This window comes from Eleutherodactylus coqui, chromosome 12, assembly GCF_035609145.1.
Source record: "Eleutherodactylus coqui strain aEleCoq1 chromosome 12, aEleCoq1.hap1, whole genome shotgun sequence".
In the NCBI taxonomy this organism is placed as follows: domain Eukaryota; kingdom Metazoa; phylum Chordata; class Amphibia; order Anura; family Eleutherodactylidae; genus Eleutherodactylus; species Eleutherodactylus coqui.
The window spans coordinates 10848661-10864499 of NC_089848.1; the positions used below are offsets into that span (position 1 = coordinate 10848661).

General features: G+C 46.9%; 1 protein-coding gene across 2 annotated transcripts in view; it reads left to right on the forward strand.

Annotated features, from left to right (window-relative positions):
* The window catches only part of BLVRA (biliverdin reductase A), a 73402-nt gene that overhangs the window by 16063 nt on the left and 41500 nt on the right, over positions 1–15839 (forward strand). The window contains exons 6-8 of one of the 2 annotated variants that reach the window (XM_066584765.1): positions 255–362; positions 2014–2185; positions 8684–9570. In XM_066584765.1, coding sequence (XP_066440862.1) covers positions 255–362; positions 2014–2185; positions 8684–8942 — 539 coding nt within the window. In that variant the 3' untranslated portion in view covers positions 8943–9570. Of the gene's footprint in view, positions 1–254; positions 363–2013; positions 2186–8683; positions 9571–15839 lie in introns of those variants that run through there. The other variant, XM_066584766.1, reaches the window with a different exon arrangement.

The window sequence follows — 15839 nt, forward strand, 5'->3', positions numbered from 1 at the left end:
TCCATCTCTGGACGGAACCAAACAGCGCTGAACGGACCCTATTAAATATAATGGGGTCCGTCCACTTTCCGTCCAGCTGCCCGGCTTATGGGGCGAAAGAAAAAGTGCTGCGTGTGGTCTTAGCATACTGAGAATTTACCTTCAGCGCGTAATCTGCCTTGTTCACACATTGAGTAACCGGTCTGTCTGATATGCAGTTGTATGACGGAAAGGAATGACGGGTTAACATGCTTTCCATTTGCTGTGTGCCGCAGGTAAAGTCTTACATGTGGAACATATTGAGCTTCTTACGGGAGAATTCAATCAGCTGAAGAAGGAAGTAGATGGCAAGGAACTGGTGGAGGGGGTGCTGCACTTCACTGGTAAGCACAACTGGAAATGGCGCCATGCATATGGTGCTTCACGGGATATTTTACACTTGTGTAGAGAGAACAGGAACAAAGGGAGCAGAAGAGGAGAATGAACTAAGATTTACATACAATTCATTGTCTGTTTAGTGCTAGATCAGGGGTGTCAAACTCCTTTTCACTGTGGGCCACATCAGCCTTATTTCTGCCTTCAAAGGGCCAATTGTAAAACTCTATTTTGGTGTGTATTACGCCCCACAGTAAGCCATTGAAGTGAATGGGCTGGTGTAAATACGTATTCACTGCATATTTGCACATCATTTTAATGGGAACAGCTGTGTACTTTTTTTGCATCCACAAAGCACAAATACGTAGTGTATTTGTGAACATGAAAACGCACTCAAAAACCACGGATGTAAGCAATATTTAGTTGTGCAAATACGCACTGTATTTACAGGACCGAACTAAGCTTACGCCTGTAAGTGGCTCTAGTACTAATAGTGACCCTCTTAGTGGCTCCAGTGGTAATAGTGACCCCCATAGTGGCTCTAGTAGTTATAGTGACCCCCCATAGTGGCTCTAGTAGTAATAGTGACCCCCATAGTAGCTCCAGTAGTAACAGTGACCGCCATAGTGGCTCCAGTAGTAACAGTGACCGCCATAGTGGCTCCAGTAGTAACAGTGACCGCCATAGTGGCTCCAGTAGTAACAGTGACCGCCATAGTGGCTCCAGTAGTAACAGTGACCCCCATAGTGGCTCCAGTAGTAACAGTGACCCCCATAGTGGCTCCAGTAGTAACAGTGACCCCCATAGTGGTTCCAGTAGTAACAGTGACCCCCATAGTGGTTCCAGTAGTAACAGTGACCCCTATAGTGGTTCCAGTAGTAATAGTGACTGCCATAGTGGTTCCAGTAGTAATAGTGACCCCCATAGTGGCTCCAGTAGTAATAGTGACCCGCATAGTGATTCCAGTCGTAACAGTGACCCCCATAGTGGCTCCAGTTGTAACAGTGACCGCCATAGTGGCTCCAGTAGTAACAGTGACCGCCATAGTGGCTCCAGTAGTAACAGTGACCGCCATAGTGGCTCCAGTAGTAACAGTGACCGCCATAGTGGCTCCAGTAGTAACAGTGACCGCCATAGTGGCTCCAGTAGTAACAGTGACCGCCATAGTGGCTCCAGTAGTAACAGTGACCGCCATAGTGGCTCCAGTAGTAACAGTGACCGCCATAGTGGCTCCAGTAGTAACAGTGACCGCCATAGTGGCTCCAGTAGTAACAGTGACCGCCATAGTGGCTCCAGTAGTAACAGTGACCCCCATAGTGGCTCCAGTCGTAACAGTGACCCCCATAGTGGCGCCAGTCGTAACAGTGACCCCCATAGTGGCTCCAGTAGTAACAGTGACCCCCATAGTGGCTCCAGTCGTAACAGTGACCCCCATAGTGGCTCCAGTCGTAACAGTGACCCCCATAGTGGCTCCAGTCGTAATAGAAAACCCCCCATAGGGGTTTCAGTAGTAACAGTGACCCCCCATAGTGGCTCCAATTGTAATAGTGATATCGGGACGAGTTTCATGGCCCAATATCGCGCTCGCCTGTGTGAAATTAGCCTTAATAAATTTTAACAATGAAACTGATTTTTTATAATAACTTTTACTCTGTGCAGGTGGAGCCCTGGATGAGCAGAGGTTTGGGTTCCCCTCCTTTAGTGGCATTGCCAGGATAACATGGCTGGTTGATCTTTTTGGAAATCTGACTGTTACCTCGGCCAGCAAAGAAGAGAATGAAGAAGAAAAGTACAGCAAGTTGACTGCACATTTCACTACTGCAGACAACAGGTAAGTGTCCGGTCGGTAGACCTCTTTGCCCCATTGTCATCCAGCACTTGTGGTTGTTGCCTATGCTGGAATGGGTGCCAATTTTTATATTGCGTCCCATTCCAGGATAGACAAAGAAAGACCAATCTATGTCACTAATTAGAACAGAGAAAAAAAACATTCATCACCAGCTTAAAGGGTGTTTTATGGGACTTTGGTACCTCTTTGTATTGATGACCAAAAGGTCATCAATAGATTATCAGCAGGGGCCCGTCGCTCAGACCCCTGCTGATCAGCTGATTCTAGGTGCCCTTGGTCAGGGTTTAACCCTTTCTAATCCACTGTCTGATGTCTAAAGACATTATGATTTAAGGCTGTACAGCTCCGATGTTGGAAGATATCCGTCGGGGTTCTCTTACTGTATATTGCCAGCCTCTCTGCTGTCGGAGCCTATCCAATGTGTCACCTTATGCAGTACTGGCTTTAGCCAGCAGTTAGCACCATTGTATAACGGCAGAAAAAGAGTAAGCCCCCTAGGAAAACTAGGATATAAATTGGATTGGAAAGGGTTAACATTGTCTGCCTCTTTCTCCTGAATTTGAGAGTTGTTACTGTTCGTGTTAATAATAAATATTTTTAGTAACAAAAACAACAAAAATAACCCCAAAAAAGCCAAACCTGTATTTAGAAGGCCTGGTCTTTAAAATTACGTGAAACCAGATCCTCAAGAAGGCTCAGCTCAACAAACTAGAACAGCCACTTGCCTTAAAGGGGTTATTGAGGGAGGGAAATACTGACCAATCCGGGTCCAGCGGTGTGTGCACCTCTGGCCGGCTTCTGACATTGGGTCATGTGGTATGGAGTCTTTCTCTTCCTTCTCATTATTGTAGATGTCATCAAAGGGAGGTGGGCTTATTTCAATAACTAAACCAGCCCCATTCTCTGCCAGACCCGTTACAGCGAAGGGGGCTGGCTTAGTTATTGAAATGAATTATTGAGCCAGCCCCCCCTGCAGTAACACTACCGAAAATGAGAGGTCCATGCAGTGTGACCCAGTGTCCGAATCGATTTAGAAGTGGGGACTCCAATGTATGTGGACTGAATCGCCAAGTATTTCCCTCCCTGAATAACGTCTTCCCAACGTGCACGTTACAGCGTCCAGTTAGTTCTTCAAAGCCACCATACATGTATGATGCTAATTGGGATCGGGCTCAGTAGCTGGACTGTGGCTGTCAGTGGCAGTTGGCTTCACACATCAGCTGTCAGGATCAGAGTTAACCTCTTAGATGCTCGTGTTAACTAACAGGTTATACAACTCGCCACAAATATATACAAAACTAGCTTGTTACCAGCGATTTCATCCACGTGAAACTTGTATTTTTTAAATCTAATCTGAGTTTTGCTCGCTCTGAGATAGGCGTGACGGTCAGCATCTAGGGTCCGGCGGACCTGACATTGTTCCAATGTATCTCTAGATCTGAGAGACATGTGACGGTCAGCATCTAGGGTCCGGCAGACCTGACATTGCTCTAATGTATCTCTAGCTCTGAGAGACACATGACGGTCAGCATCTAGGGTCCGGCGGGCCTGACATTGCTCTAATGTATCTCTAGCTCTGAGAGACACATGATGGTCAGCATCTAGGGTTCGGTGGACCTGAGATTGCTCCAATGTATCTCTAGCTCTGAGAGACACATGATAGTCAGCATCTAGGGTTCGGTGGACCTGACATTGCTCCGATGTGTCTCTAGCTCTGAGAGACACATGATGGTCAGCATCTAGGGTTCAGCAGACCTGACATTGTTCCAATGTATCTCTAGCTCTAAGAGACATGTGACGGTCAGCATCTAGGGTTCAGCAGACCTGACATTGTTCCAATGTATCTCTAGCTCTGAGAGACACATGATGGTCAGCATCTAGGGTTCGGCGGACCTGACATTGTTCCAATGTATCTCTAGCTCTAAGAGACACATGATGGTCAGCATCTAGGGTTCAGCAGACCTGACATTGTTCCAATGTATCTCTAGCTCTGAGAGACACATGATGGTCAGCATCTAGGGTTCGGCGGACCTGACATTGTTCCAATGTATCTCTAGCTCTGAGAGACACATGATGGTCAGCATCTAGGGTTCAGCAGACCTGACATTGTTCCAATGTATCTCTAGCTCTGAGAGACGTGTGATGGTCAGCATCTAGGGTTTGGTGGACCTGACATTGATCCAATGTATCTCTAGCTCTAAGAGACACATGACGGTCAACATCTAGGGTCCGGCAGTCCTGACATTGTTCCAATGTATCTCTAGCTCTAAGAGACACATGACGGTCAGCATCTAGGGTTCGGTGGACCTGACATTGCTCCAATGTATCTCTAGCTCTGAGAGACGTGTGATGGTCAGCATCTAGGGTTTGGTGGACCTGACATTGATCCAATGTATCTCTAGCTCTAAGAGACATGTGACGGTCAACATCTAGGGTCCGGCAGTCCTGACATTGTTCCAATGTCTCTGTAGCTCTGAGAGACGTTTGACGCTCATAATCTACAGTCCGCCAGGCCTGAGATGTCCCGGGGTCTCTACTTCTCTAAGAGCAGCTTGTATCTCAGCTGGTTGATGCCTTCTTGCCTCAGCGCTGTCATCAGGTTCTTGGGCTCTAGTGATTTCCGCAACTCGAGCTCCGCTAGATCTACGCGCTAGATCCGACTTAGTAACATAGTATGTCAGGCTGAATGAAGACAATGTCCATTTAGTTCAGCCTGTTTCCACCCCCTTGTTGATCCAGAGGAAGGCAAAAAACCCCAAGAGACAGAAGCCAATTAGCCTACTTGGGGGGAAAATTCCTTCCCGACTCCATAATGGCAGTCAGAATAATCCCTGGATCCAACCTTTGATAGTTCCTACCTGACTATAAGACCCAGAATAACAAACCCGCTGGTCACCTAATGTTTATATCCTGTAATATCCTTCCACTCTAGAAAGACATCTAGTCCCCTCTTAAACTCCTCTATGGATTTCGCAATCACCACATCCTCAGGCACAGAGTTCCACAGTCTCACTGCTCTTACAGTAAAGAACCCCCTTCTGTGTTGGTGATGAAACCTGCTTTTGTCTAGACGTAGCGGCATATTAAAAGAAGACCAAATAAAAAAAATAGGAAATACAATTATCAAAAGGGAAACATTTCTTATACTGCTGAGGTAACATGAAAGCTGCGCTGTGATTGGTTGTTATATATTATACTGCTGAGGTAACATGAAAGCTGCGCTGTGATTGGTTGTTATATATTATACCTCTCAGGTAACATGAAAGCTGACCTGTGATTGGTTGTTATTAGAGATGAGCGAGCATGCTTGTTTAAGGCTGATGCTCGATCGAGCATCGGTCTTGTCGAGTAACTGATTACTTGACCGAGCACCATGCGGGGGAGGGGGAGAAGGGAGAGTGAGATATCTCTCTCACTCCTGCCTCCTCCCCCCCTGCATGGTGCTCGGTCGAGTAATCAGTTACTCGACAAGACCGATGCTCGATCGAGCATCAGCCTTAAACGAGCGTGCTCGCTCATCTCTAGTTGTTATATATTATACCGCTGAGGTAACATGAAAGCTGTGCTGTGATTGGTTGCTATTTCTTATACTGCTGAGGTAAAATGAAAGCTGCGCTGTGATTGGTTGGTATGTCTTATACTGCTGAGGTAAAATGAAAGCTGCGCTGTGAATGGTTGGTATTTGTTATATTGCTAAGGAGAGAGAAATAAAAGCTGCGCTGTGATTGGTTGCTATGGGCAACACAGATTTTCTTTAAAATCTCAATCCATGTTAAAGTGTCTTTCGTTCAGGTTTTAATCCCGGGCCACCGGGTATCCCAGCTAGGTTACGGCAACAGCATCTGCCCTCATGTGTCTGCCTGTTTGGAGAGGCGTAGCTTCTAATGTGCACCCCCTTCCCCTCCGCCGTGGAGCGGAGGTGCACCTGCGCATCACCACAGTTCTTGTCACGCTCCCTAGAGAATGCTATAAATTTTGGGGATAACGGGCCGATGTCCTTCCCCAGGATACAAGCATCTCCCTGAGACGGCTCATCACAGTCGCTTCAGCAGTTTAGTCGTGAAAGGGTAACAAACAGACAGAGTTATTGCTGCATTTATACTCTTAGTATGGTCGTGCAGATCCGTATTTATGTTTGCTGCATTCCCTCCGGCACTCGTCGTCACCCCATATTAAACAAACTCCCGACATCCCAGCAGGAGGCGATAACCTGCAGATGGTCCTTAGTCCTCATACAAACCTTTCCTAGCATATGCCAAGTGTGCTAGAGCCGGGGACTGCGCCATTACAGGATGCACTGAGGTAAACAGAGCAGGGGAGGGGGATTTTTTCGGGTGGGGTCGGTGTTGTGGTAAGAAGTCAGAACTGGTGCATTTTCAAATGCGGGTGTATTTGCAAAGATGAAAGACGTATTCTGGGCTTTAAAACTGGAGAGGTCATCCATAATGGACAGAGGGGTCCTCAGGACTCCCATCCATCAGCTAATCGTTGGCTTGCTGCACTGACAACGGCCCGGACATTATTATCAGTAGTCAGGAGGATATTGGAGTGCCGGCTTCACTCTCACTGAAATCAGTGGGCCGTCACGTCCGATCCTGAAGTGTAGGGGCAGCGCGGCGCTCTCATTGATTCCAAAGAGAGCGAAGCTGGCGCTCCCACTTTCTCTATTGATGACAACGTCCGTCTTGCTGCCAGTACAGAGGGCCTTCTAAGGGCTGGGTCTTCATTGGCACAACATATCGGGCACTAAAATGGCATATTTGTGGAAAAATATTGCAGTTTTTATTTTTCCAAAAATTGATGTGCAGCAAATTATGTAAACGCCTGTGGTTCAAGTCTCAAAAAAAAACCCTACCCTTGTAGAGTGCAGTATCCGAAATGGGGTTACTTCTTGGGGGTTTCCGCTCGACCTCTTGCTCAGGGGCTCAGCAAAATTGACATGGTGCCAGAAAACCATTGCAACAAAGTCTGTGCGTTAAACAGTGCTTCTTTCCTTGTGAACCCTCGGCGTGCTCCCAGCAGTTTATAGGGGGGCGTTTCCACACTCGGGAGAAACTATGGAACAAGTTATGGGACGCCTTTAGTCTTATTGCTCATGAAAATAAAACGTTTGGGGATAAACATATATATTAGTTTTAAAACTCTTTCATTTTGATGGCCCAATGCTAACACGTTCTGCGGAACACCAGTGGGGTCAAAATGGTCAAAACTTCCCTAGTTGAGTTCCTTGAGGGGTGTAGTTTCCAAAATGTGGTCTTTCTGGACTTCTTATTTCTTGCCACCTTAGGGCCTCTGGTAACCTGAAATGGTGCCTAGAAAAAGCCTTAATTCCTGAGGTCTATGTGATTCATGTTGCACACTAGGGCCACAACAACTGCGTAGTCTTCAGCTTTGATTCTCTTTTGAATCCTTCTGTTACGGGACAAACAGTTTAAAATTGAAAAGCGGCAAGAAAAATTGAATTTTTAAATTTCACCTCCACTTTGCTTTAGAGGGGTTGTCCCACGGCAGCAAGTGGGTCTATACACTTCTGTATGGCCATATTAATGCACTTTGTAATGTACATTGTGCATTAATTATGAGCCATACAGAAGTTATAAGAAGTTTTTCACTTACCTGCTCCGTTGCTAGCGTCCTCGTTTCCATGGAGCCGACTAATTTTCGCCGTCTAATGGCCAAATTAGCCGCGCTTGCGCAGTCCCGGTCTTCTTCTTTTTTCAATGGGGCTGCTCGTGCTGGATGCCGGCTCCGTGTAGCTCCGCCCCGTCACGTGCCGATTCCAGCCAATCAGGAGGCTGGAATCGGCAATGGACCGCACAGAAGCCCTGCGGTCCACCGAGTAAGAAGATCCCCGCGGCCATCTTCATCAGGTAAGTAAGAAGTCACCGGAGCGCGGGGATTCAGGTAAGCGCTCTCCGGTGTTCTTTTTTAACCCCTGCATCGGGGTTGTCTTTCTTACAAGCAGAATATTTAAAAATGTTGAAAAATTATAGTTTTTCCAAACTTTTTACAGAGTTTTTGGTTTTTTTTTTCTAAATATATGCAAAACATATCGACCAAAACTTTTCACTATCATAAAGTACGATGTATCTAGAAGAAGGCAACCTCCGAATTCCAAAGGTGTTACATAAAGTGAAACCTGTCTGATTGGAAAAAACGGGGGTTCTGCGTAAGGCCATGGACTGCGATCGGGGAATACGGTTGTGTGAGACTGACCTAAGAAAGCGTCAAACTGTTTGTGGCGGGAAGGGGCTAACTAATTGGGAAGAAGCTTTACCTAAAGTCAAGTAGGTGTACTGTTTGCAATTGTAAGTAATAAATTTGCACATATTTTAAAAAAATTGAAAAATTCTGTGTTTTTAAAAATACTGAACAATTTTCCGTGAGGTGGGAAACCTTCCTTCTACAGACCGTTGGCTGGATGAACGATTGAGTCTAAAGTGTCTTGTCTTAATACAAATGTGCTTTTCATTTCTCCAGACCGCTAACTTGGATTGAGGAGAGGGCTCCAGGCATGAAGCGTGAGAAGAAAATCAAATTTACATTTAAGTGTGGGGTCCTGGACACCCTGCCTCCCGCGCCCAGAGCTGCACTGGGGCCGCCGTTCATGCAGGATCAGAACCTATTCGCACAAAAGCTTCTGGGACAGGTACCCAAGGAGGAGCTAGCGGCAGAGAAGATGCGCATCCTGCACTGCATTGAGTTGGCTGAAAGGATTAAAAAATGTTGTCAGCAGTGAACATTTAGGTTCATGTCCTTAGGGCTCATGTCCACGGGTGTTTTTTCACTGCGTATTACATGCGCAATGCACAGACGCAGAATACGCAGTGAATGAAGTCAATCGATTGCGCATGGGCAGTGATTTCATACCTAACTTCGAAACAGAGCAGGGAATTAAAAAAAGAAAAGACAGTCATACTGTGCATGTCCGTGTGATACGTGGGCATGCGCAGTACGCTCGTTGCCCTACGCGGTCGCTGCTGGCAGAGCTGGTATTTACAAGAACCAGTAAAACGGGTCTGCCTGCAGCGTGTTACCGATATGCCCGTGGACCGGAGGCCTTAGTGAAACTTCAAAACGAAGCACAGCCTTATTCTTTACCAAAAGGATTTCTTAAAGCAATTATTTTAGAATGATACTTGCTACTTTGTGCCGACTTGGCGGGTTGTATGCCTGAGCTCTGTGTACATTGTGCCGACCTGGCGGGTTGTATCCCTGAGCTCTGTGTACATTGTGCCGACCTGGCGGGTTGTATGCCTGAGCTCTGTGTACATTGTGCCGACCTGGCGGGTTGTATGCCTGAGCTCTGTGTACATTGTGCCGACCTGGCGGGTTGTATCCCTGAGCTCTGTGTACATTGTGCCGACCTGGCGTGTGTATGCCTGAGCTCTGTGTACATTGTGCTGACCTGTCGGGTTGTATACTAGAGCTCTGTGTACATTGTGCCAACCTGGCGGGTTGTATGCCTGAGCTCTGTGTACATTGTGCCAACCTGGCGGGTTGTATACTAGAGCTCTTTGTACATTGTGCCGACCTGGCGGGTTGTATGCCTGAGCTCTGTGTACATTGTGCCGACCTGGCGGGTTGTATCCCTGAGCTCTGTGTACATTGTGCCAACCTGGCGGGTTGTATACTAGAGCTCTTTGTACATTGTGCCGACCTGGCGGGTTGTATGCCTGAGCTCTGTGTACATTGTGCCGACTTGGCGGGTTGTATCCCTGAGCTCTGTGTACATTGTGCCGACCTGGCGGGTTGTATACTAGAGCTCTGTGTACATTGTGCCGACCTGGCGGGTTGTATACTAGAGCTCTGTACATTGTGCCGACCTGGCGGGTTGTATACTAGAGCTCTGTGTACATTGTGCCGACTTGGCGGGTTGTGTACTAGAGCTCTGTGTACATTGTGCCGACCTGGCGGGTCGTATACCGGAGCTCTGTGTACATTGTGCCGACCTGGCGTGTGTATGCCTGAGCTCTGTGTACATTGTGCCGACCTGGCGGGTTGTATGCCTGAGCTCTGTGTACATTGTGCCGACCTGGCGGGTTGTATGCCTGAGCTCTGTGTACATTGTGCCGACCTGGCGGGTTGTATGCCTGAGCTCTGTGTACATTGTGTCGACCTGGCGGGTTGTATCCCTGAGCTCTGTGTACATTGTGCCGACCTGGCGGGTTGTATGCCTGAGCTCTGTGTACATTGTGCCGACCTGGCGTGTGTATGCCTGAGCTCTGTGTACATTGTGCCGACCTGGCGGGTTGTATGCCTGAGCTCTGTGTACATTGTGCCGACCTGGTGGGTTGTATACTAGAGCTCTGTACATTGTGCCGACCTGGCGTGTGTATGCCTGAGCTCTGTGTACATTGTGCCGACCTGGCGGGTTGTATCCCTGAGCTCTGTGTACATTGTGCCGACCTGGCGGGTTGTATGCCTGAGCTCTGTGTACATTGTGCCGACCTGGCGTGTGTATGCCTGAGCTCTGTGTACATTGTGCCGACCTGGCGGGTTGTATCCCTGAGCTCTGTGTACATTGTGCCGACCTGGTGGGTTGTATACTAGAGCTCTGTACATTGTGCCGACCTGGCGGGTTGTATACTAGAGCTCTTTGTACATTGTGCCGACCTGGCGGGTTGTATGCCTGAGCTCTGTGTACATTGTGCCGACCTGGCGTGTGTATGCCTGAGCTCTGTGTACATTGTGCCGACCTGGCGTGTGTATGCCTGAGCTCTGTGTACATTGTGCCTACCTGGCGGGTTGTATGCCTGAGCTCTGTGTACATTGTGCCGACCTGGCGGGTTGTATGCCTGAGCTCTGTGTACATTGTGCCGACCTGGCGTGTGTATGCCTGAGCTCTGTGTACATTGTGCCGACTTGGCGGGTTGTATGCCTGAGCTCTGTGTACATTGTGCCGACCTGGCGTGTGTATGCCTGAGCTCTGTGTACATTGTGCCGACCTGGCGGGTTGTATACTAGAGCTCTGTGTACATTGTGCCGACCTGGCGGGTCGTATACCAGAGCTCTGTGCATGTCATCACAAGGACTTCAAGCACAACCGATGCGGCGATAGGCCTATGAACCCGCGAGACTGACTTTAGAATTGTAATAGGCTTTTAGAACCGCAATATAATAATGTGAACAAATAACTGGAATGTGGGCTCACCGCACCGGGCCGAATCGCCACGACATACCCGCCTACAGGTGCAAGGAAACCGGAACCACTTCAATCTCAACATCACAGCGTGGCCAAAATAGAAAGATTTTGTAGCACTTTTCAATATAATGAAATTGTTAAACTTTTATTTCATCATAAGATTGAGGAGCGCCGGATACTACGCAGGGGCCGCAGCAGTGCTTGCCCACTTGGCCTCTTAAGGAATTCTAGTCATCCTGCCTGTAGCTTCGGGCTGGTGGCACAATGCAGAGTCTGTGCCCGCTGACATCTGTGAAGAGGTGAGAGGGCAGCAGTCACAGGCTCAGCAGTGGCTGCTGCTGCCGCGTTGGCTCTGCAGGCGGGGAATGCGTGTAAAGCCTGTATCAGGCCAGAGGCCAATAGGGGAATTGCTTCTATGGGGGACACTTACTACTAGGGCCACTATGGGGGTCATTGTTACTACTGCAGCCATTATGGGAGTCATTATATAGGCGCACTGTTACTGGGATCTCTATGGGGTTTACTATTATTACCGGGCTGGTATTACTTATGGGCCACTATGGGGGTTACTATTAGGGCTCGTTTACACGGAAGCAAGCGTATTTCGGTTGTAAAAATACTCAACGTATTTGCTTGACCAAAAATCGCTTATGCCCACGTTTTGTGGACGCTGCGACATGTGTTTGTACGCTAATACACTGCGTATTTGCGCACATAAGAACCCACAGAGAGTCTATTTGAAATGGTTTCCTGCATATTTGCTTCCACCTATTAACTTTACTCGCAATGTGCACAAAAATAGGTCATGCCGCGTATTTGTGCAACCGTGTGAAAAGATACGCTGGTGGGAACAAACCCATTTAAAACATTGGGTTCTATTCCCTGCATATTATGTGCGCAAAAATTGTGCGCGTAATACGCTGCACAAATACGCTCATGTGAACGGGCCCTTACTATACAATTACAATTGGCCCTTTTGAAGGCGACCAGAAGGCTGATGTGGCCCTCGGTGAAAAGGAGTTTGGCATCTCTGATATATGGCATCGGAGGACTGTCCAGTCATTATTTCTAGGGTACCTTGTCTAATAGCATCCACAATTTTGCTGGAAATTACGTTACTTTTAGCAAACGAATATCTCTATAGAAAGTCAAGTTTTTATTGTATACTAATAAGTTGTTCTTTATGTAAATATATACGGCTTCCTGCCCGTGATTAATGTACTCGGGTGGCGCTGCACACCTGATGTAATTTTAGATTTCTATCCCTGCGGTGGACCATTTTCGAGCTTCTCATTATCTATTATTTCAGAAGTGCTTTTCTATTTTTGTTCCATATCTGCAGCCCACTAAGTAAAAACCGACTTTCCGCACACTTGCACCATTCGACTCATAAAAAAATCTGCTTTGACACTTGAAGTGCAGCTGTCTTCTGTTTTTCTATCACCGTGAAGTGGCCTGGGGTTTTGTACAAAGTCAAGAGCTCTGCCTTCATACAGGTTTGGGCTTTCTTTCATGCCGGCTTGTAGAACATTAAAAGCTGGTAAAGTAGAATTTAATTTTTTTTTCAACTGTATTAAAGGACTTGTAAAGTGTTGGGAGGGAATGTTTCAGTGAAATGCAGGTTAATGGCCTAATGGAGTACAGCGGCCCAGCATGCTTTCTGTGTTTGAGGCATTGAATAAGCTCCCAGCTTGCTGTTGATTGATGAGGTAAGAGAATTAGAAAGAATTAGAACCAAAGTGGGAGAAATCTTGATGGATATGGTCACAGGTGGTGATTTATATTACAGAAGCAAATTAACACGTCGGTGTCGGGACTCAAACCTGGGAACTCCCGAGCTCCAGGCGGCGTCTCTCTCTGACTGATTGAACCATGGATTTGAGATTAAAACAAAGAGCTGCCATTAAATTTCTGGCTGAAGAGGCATGTGCACCAAAGTAAATCCATAATCGGCGAAAGAATGTCTACGGCGATATGCGCTCCCAGCCAGTAGTCAAGCTTTCCTCCCAACTGCTCCTCTCGCTACAATTGCTGCTTCTGTGTACTGACCTCTGGTTTCTCCCTGACTACGCTACCTGCCTGCCTCCTTTTGTACCACAACCAATACTACCCGTGTATTGACCTCTGCCTTTTCTGACCATGCTACCGATCCGCACCAGTTACGACAAAGGTACTTCAACCCTGATCCAGATCGCTACAGTCAGATTAGAATAAAGGGTCTGTTTCTGTTACCTTGGAAACCATGCCACCGTTAATGTTGTGCTCTAGTAGTAGTTTCTGTCCGGCTGTAGTTTGGCCCTGCTGACCTGACTCCTATAGGCTCTTTCAAGGCCATTAGAGACTGTATACCGGATAACCAATTGGTTGACTTTGGTGTTTGACCTATACTAGAATTTTGGTAGCTTTCATTTGACTGGTTACTATGGGATGCTGAAGTCCAACTACTGGAAGGGCATTAAGGGGTGCGTGAGAGAGGGATTTAACAAAACCAGCGCAAAGAAGTAGGTCAATTTCCTATATTGACTAGTATATATGATTTCGGTCTCTATTTATGTAATGACACTGGTGCTCTGTTTCTGCACATAATGCTTACAAAAATTATGTGTGCGGTTTAGCTTCCTTAGAAAGTTCCTGTCATTAGAAAACAAAAATTCTATATTTACCTATTCCTCCCCAGACAGCCTTCTTACCGGATCTTCTCCCTGCCAATCTTCTCCTGTGTCCTGCAGTCCCCTGTGTCACCTCACCTCCAGCTGGCTGAATCGGCATCTTCCGGTGACGAAGCGTCCATTGCCAGCATTCTCCTTCCTGCAGGGCAATATACCCGGTCACTAGTGACACAGCATTCATAGCCTAGCAGGGAGTGCCGAGCTACTGCCAAAACTGCGCGTGTGCACCGTTTCTGTGCAATAGTATATGAAGACTTGCAGCAAGACAGCGAGCATGCGCAGTCTCAGCAATAGCTTGGCATTCCTTCCTAGGCAGTGAGGGTTACGTCACTAGTGACATACCCTACGCTGACCTGCCGGTAGAAGAATGCAGAGAATGGACGCATAATAACAAGAAGAAAAGGATCTGGGTGGCTGGAGGTGAGGTGACACCGGGGGACTGGAGAAGATGTGGTATATACATATATGTGTGTGTGTGTGTGTGTATGTATATATATATATATATATATATATATATGGACTTTGATCGGACCACCTAGTGGTAGAAGCTACTACAGAGGTCTGTGCAAGTATTTGGTCATTGAGAACCAGCTTTCTTTACTTCTTTACTATGCAAATGAAGCATCCAGGTATTAAGAGCAATAAACCTCAAAGGGGCACCGCACTGACAAAGGTACAGCTGGTTTCTCTTTCTCCTGATTTCCGATGTTTGCTGTTCTTGTGTTGTAATAAGTAGAGCCAACAGATTTCAGTACATGATCAAGTCATCATGTGATCCCCATTCTTTATAGGGAATCTGTCAGCTGAAACATGTGGTCCAAACTGCAGGCATCATGTTGTAGAGCAGGAGGAGCCGAGTAGACTGATATATAGATTTCTGGGCTGGATAGTCCAGTGGGCGGTCCTATCAGTGATTGACAGCTATCTGTGTATGACTGTGCATAGAGGTAGCTGTCAATCACTGATGGCTCCGCCCATTGGACTGTTCAGCCCAGAATGTGCAGGGATATAAATGTATAAAATACAAGTTACACTGAATCTTTCCCCATAAACTATATATCAGTCTGCTCGGCTCCTCCAGGTCTATAACATCATGACTGCAGAATGGATAGCATGTTTGAGCTGGCAGATTCCCTTTAAGCGGTTATATCAGTATATACGCAAATCTTAGGGTGTGTTCACACCGCGTCTTAATCTATGTATGACTGATGAAAAACTACGGTTTTGTTTGGGGCTCAATCATAATCATGTTTTCATGGATTCATTACTCGCACAGAGACCAATAAGAGCTTCATGTGACAAAGTTTCCATTTATTGGTGTTTATTTTGGAGCATGGAATAGCGGAATTGACTATTTTATTCTCCAAAATAAGCAGAAATTAAAGGAATTCTTGCCAAATGCAAACCTTATTCTCTGTGTGACTAATGAAAGTCTGGTTCTGTCTGAATTCAGTGTTTGGCTATCCAGTTGAACCGTGGGCTGTAGATGTAGATGGTGTGAACATACACACCCTTAGGCCCCATGCAGATGATTGTAATACGATTCATATACAGTAGCAGTGGAATGGGATTGGGAGCCGATCCCACATCATACACGGTGGGTGCTGGCGTTTGACAACTGTCACCCACCTGATCACGGCTGTCAACCCCTTAAATGCCCCTCTCAATTCTGTTTTTGGCAGGGTCCCGAACTGCCTCGTTGTAATGAGAACGCGAGGTGTTGTTCAGTTTTCATGGCAGCCCAGAGCCTTCTGAAGGCCCTCTAGGCTGCAATGATTGAATGTCTATCAAGGTGTGTCTGTTAATGCGAGCTTCTGAACCA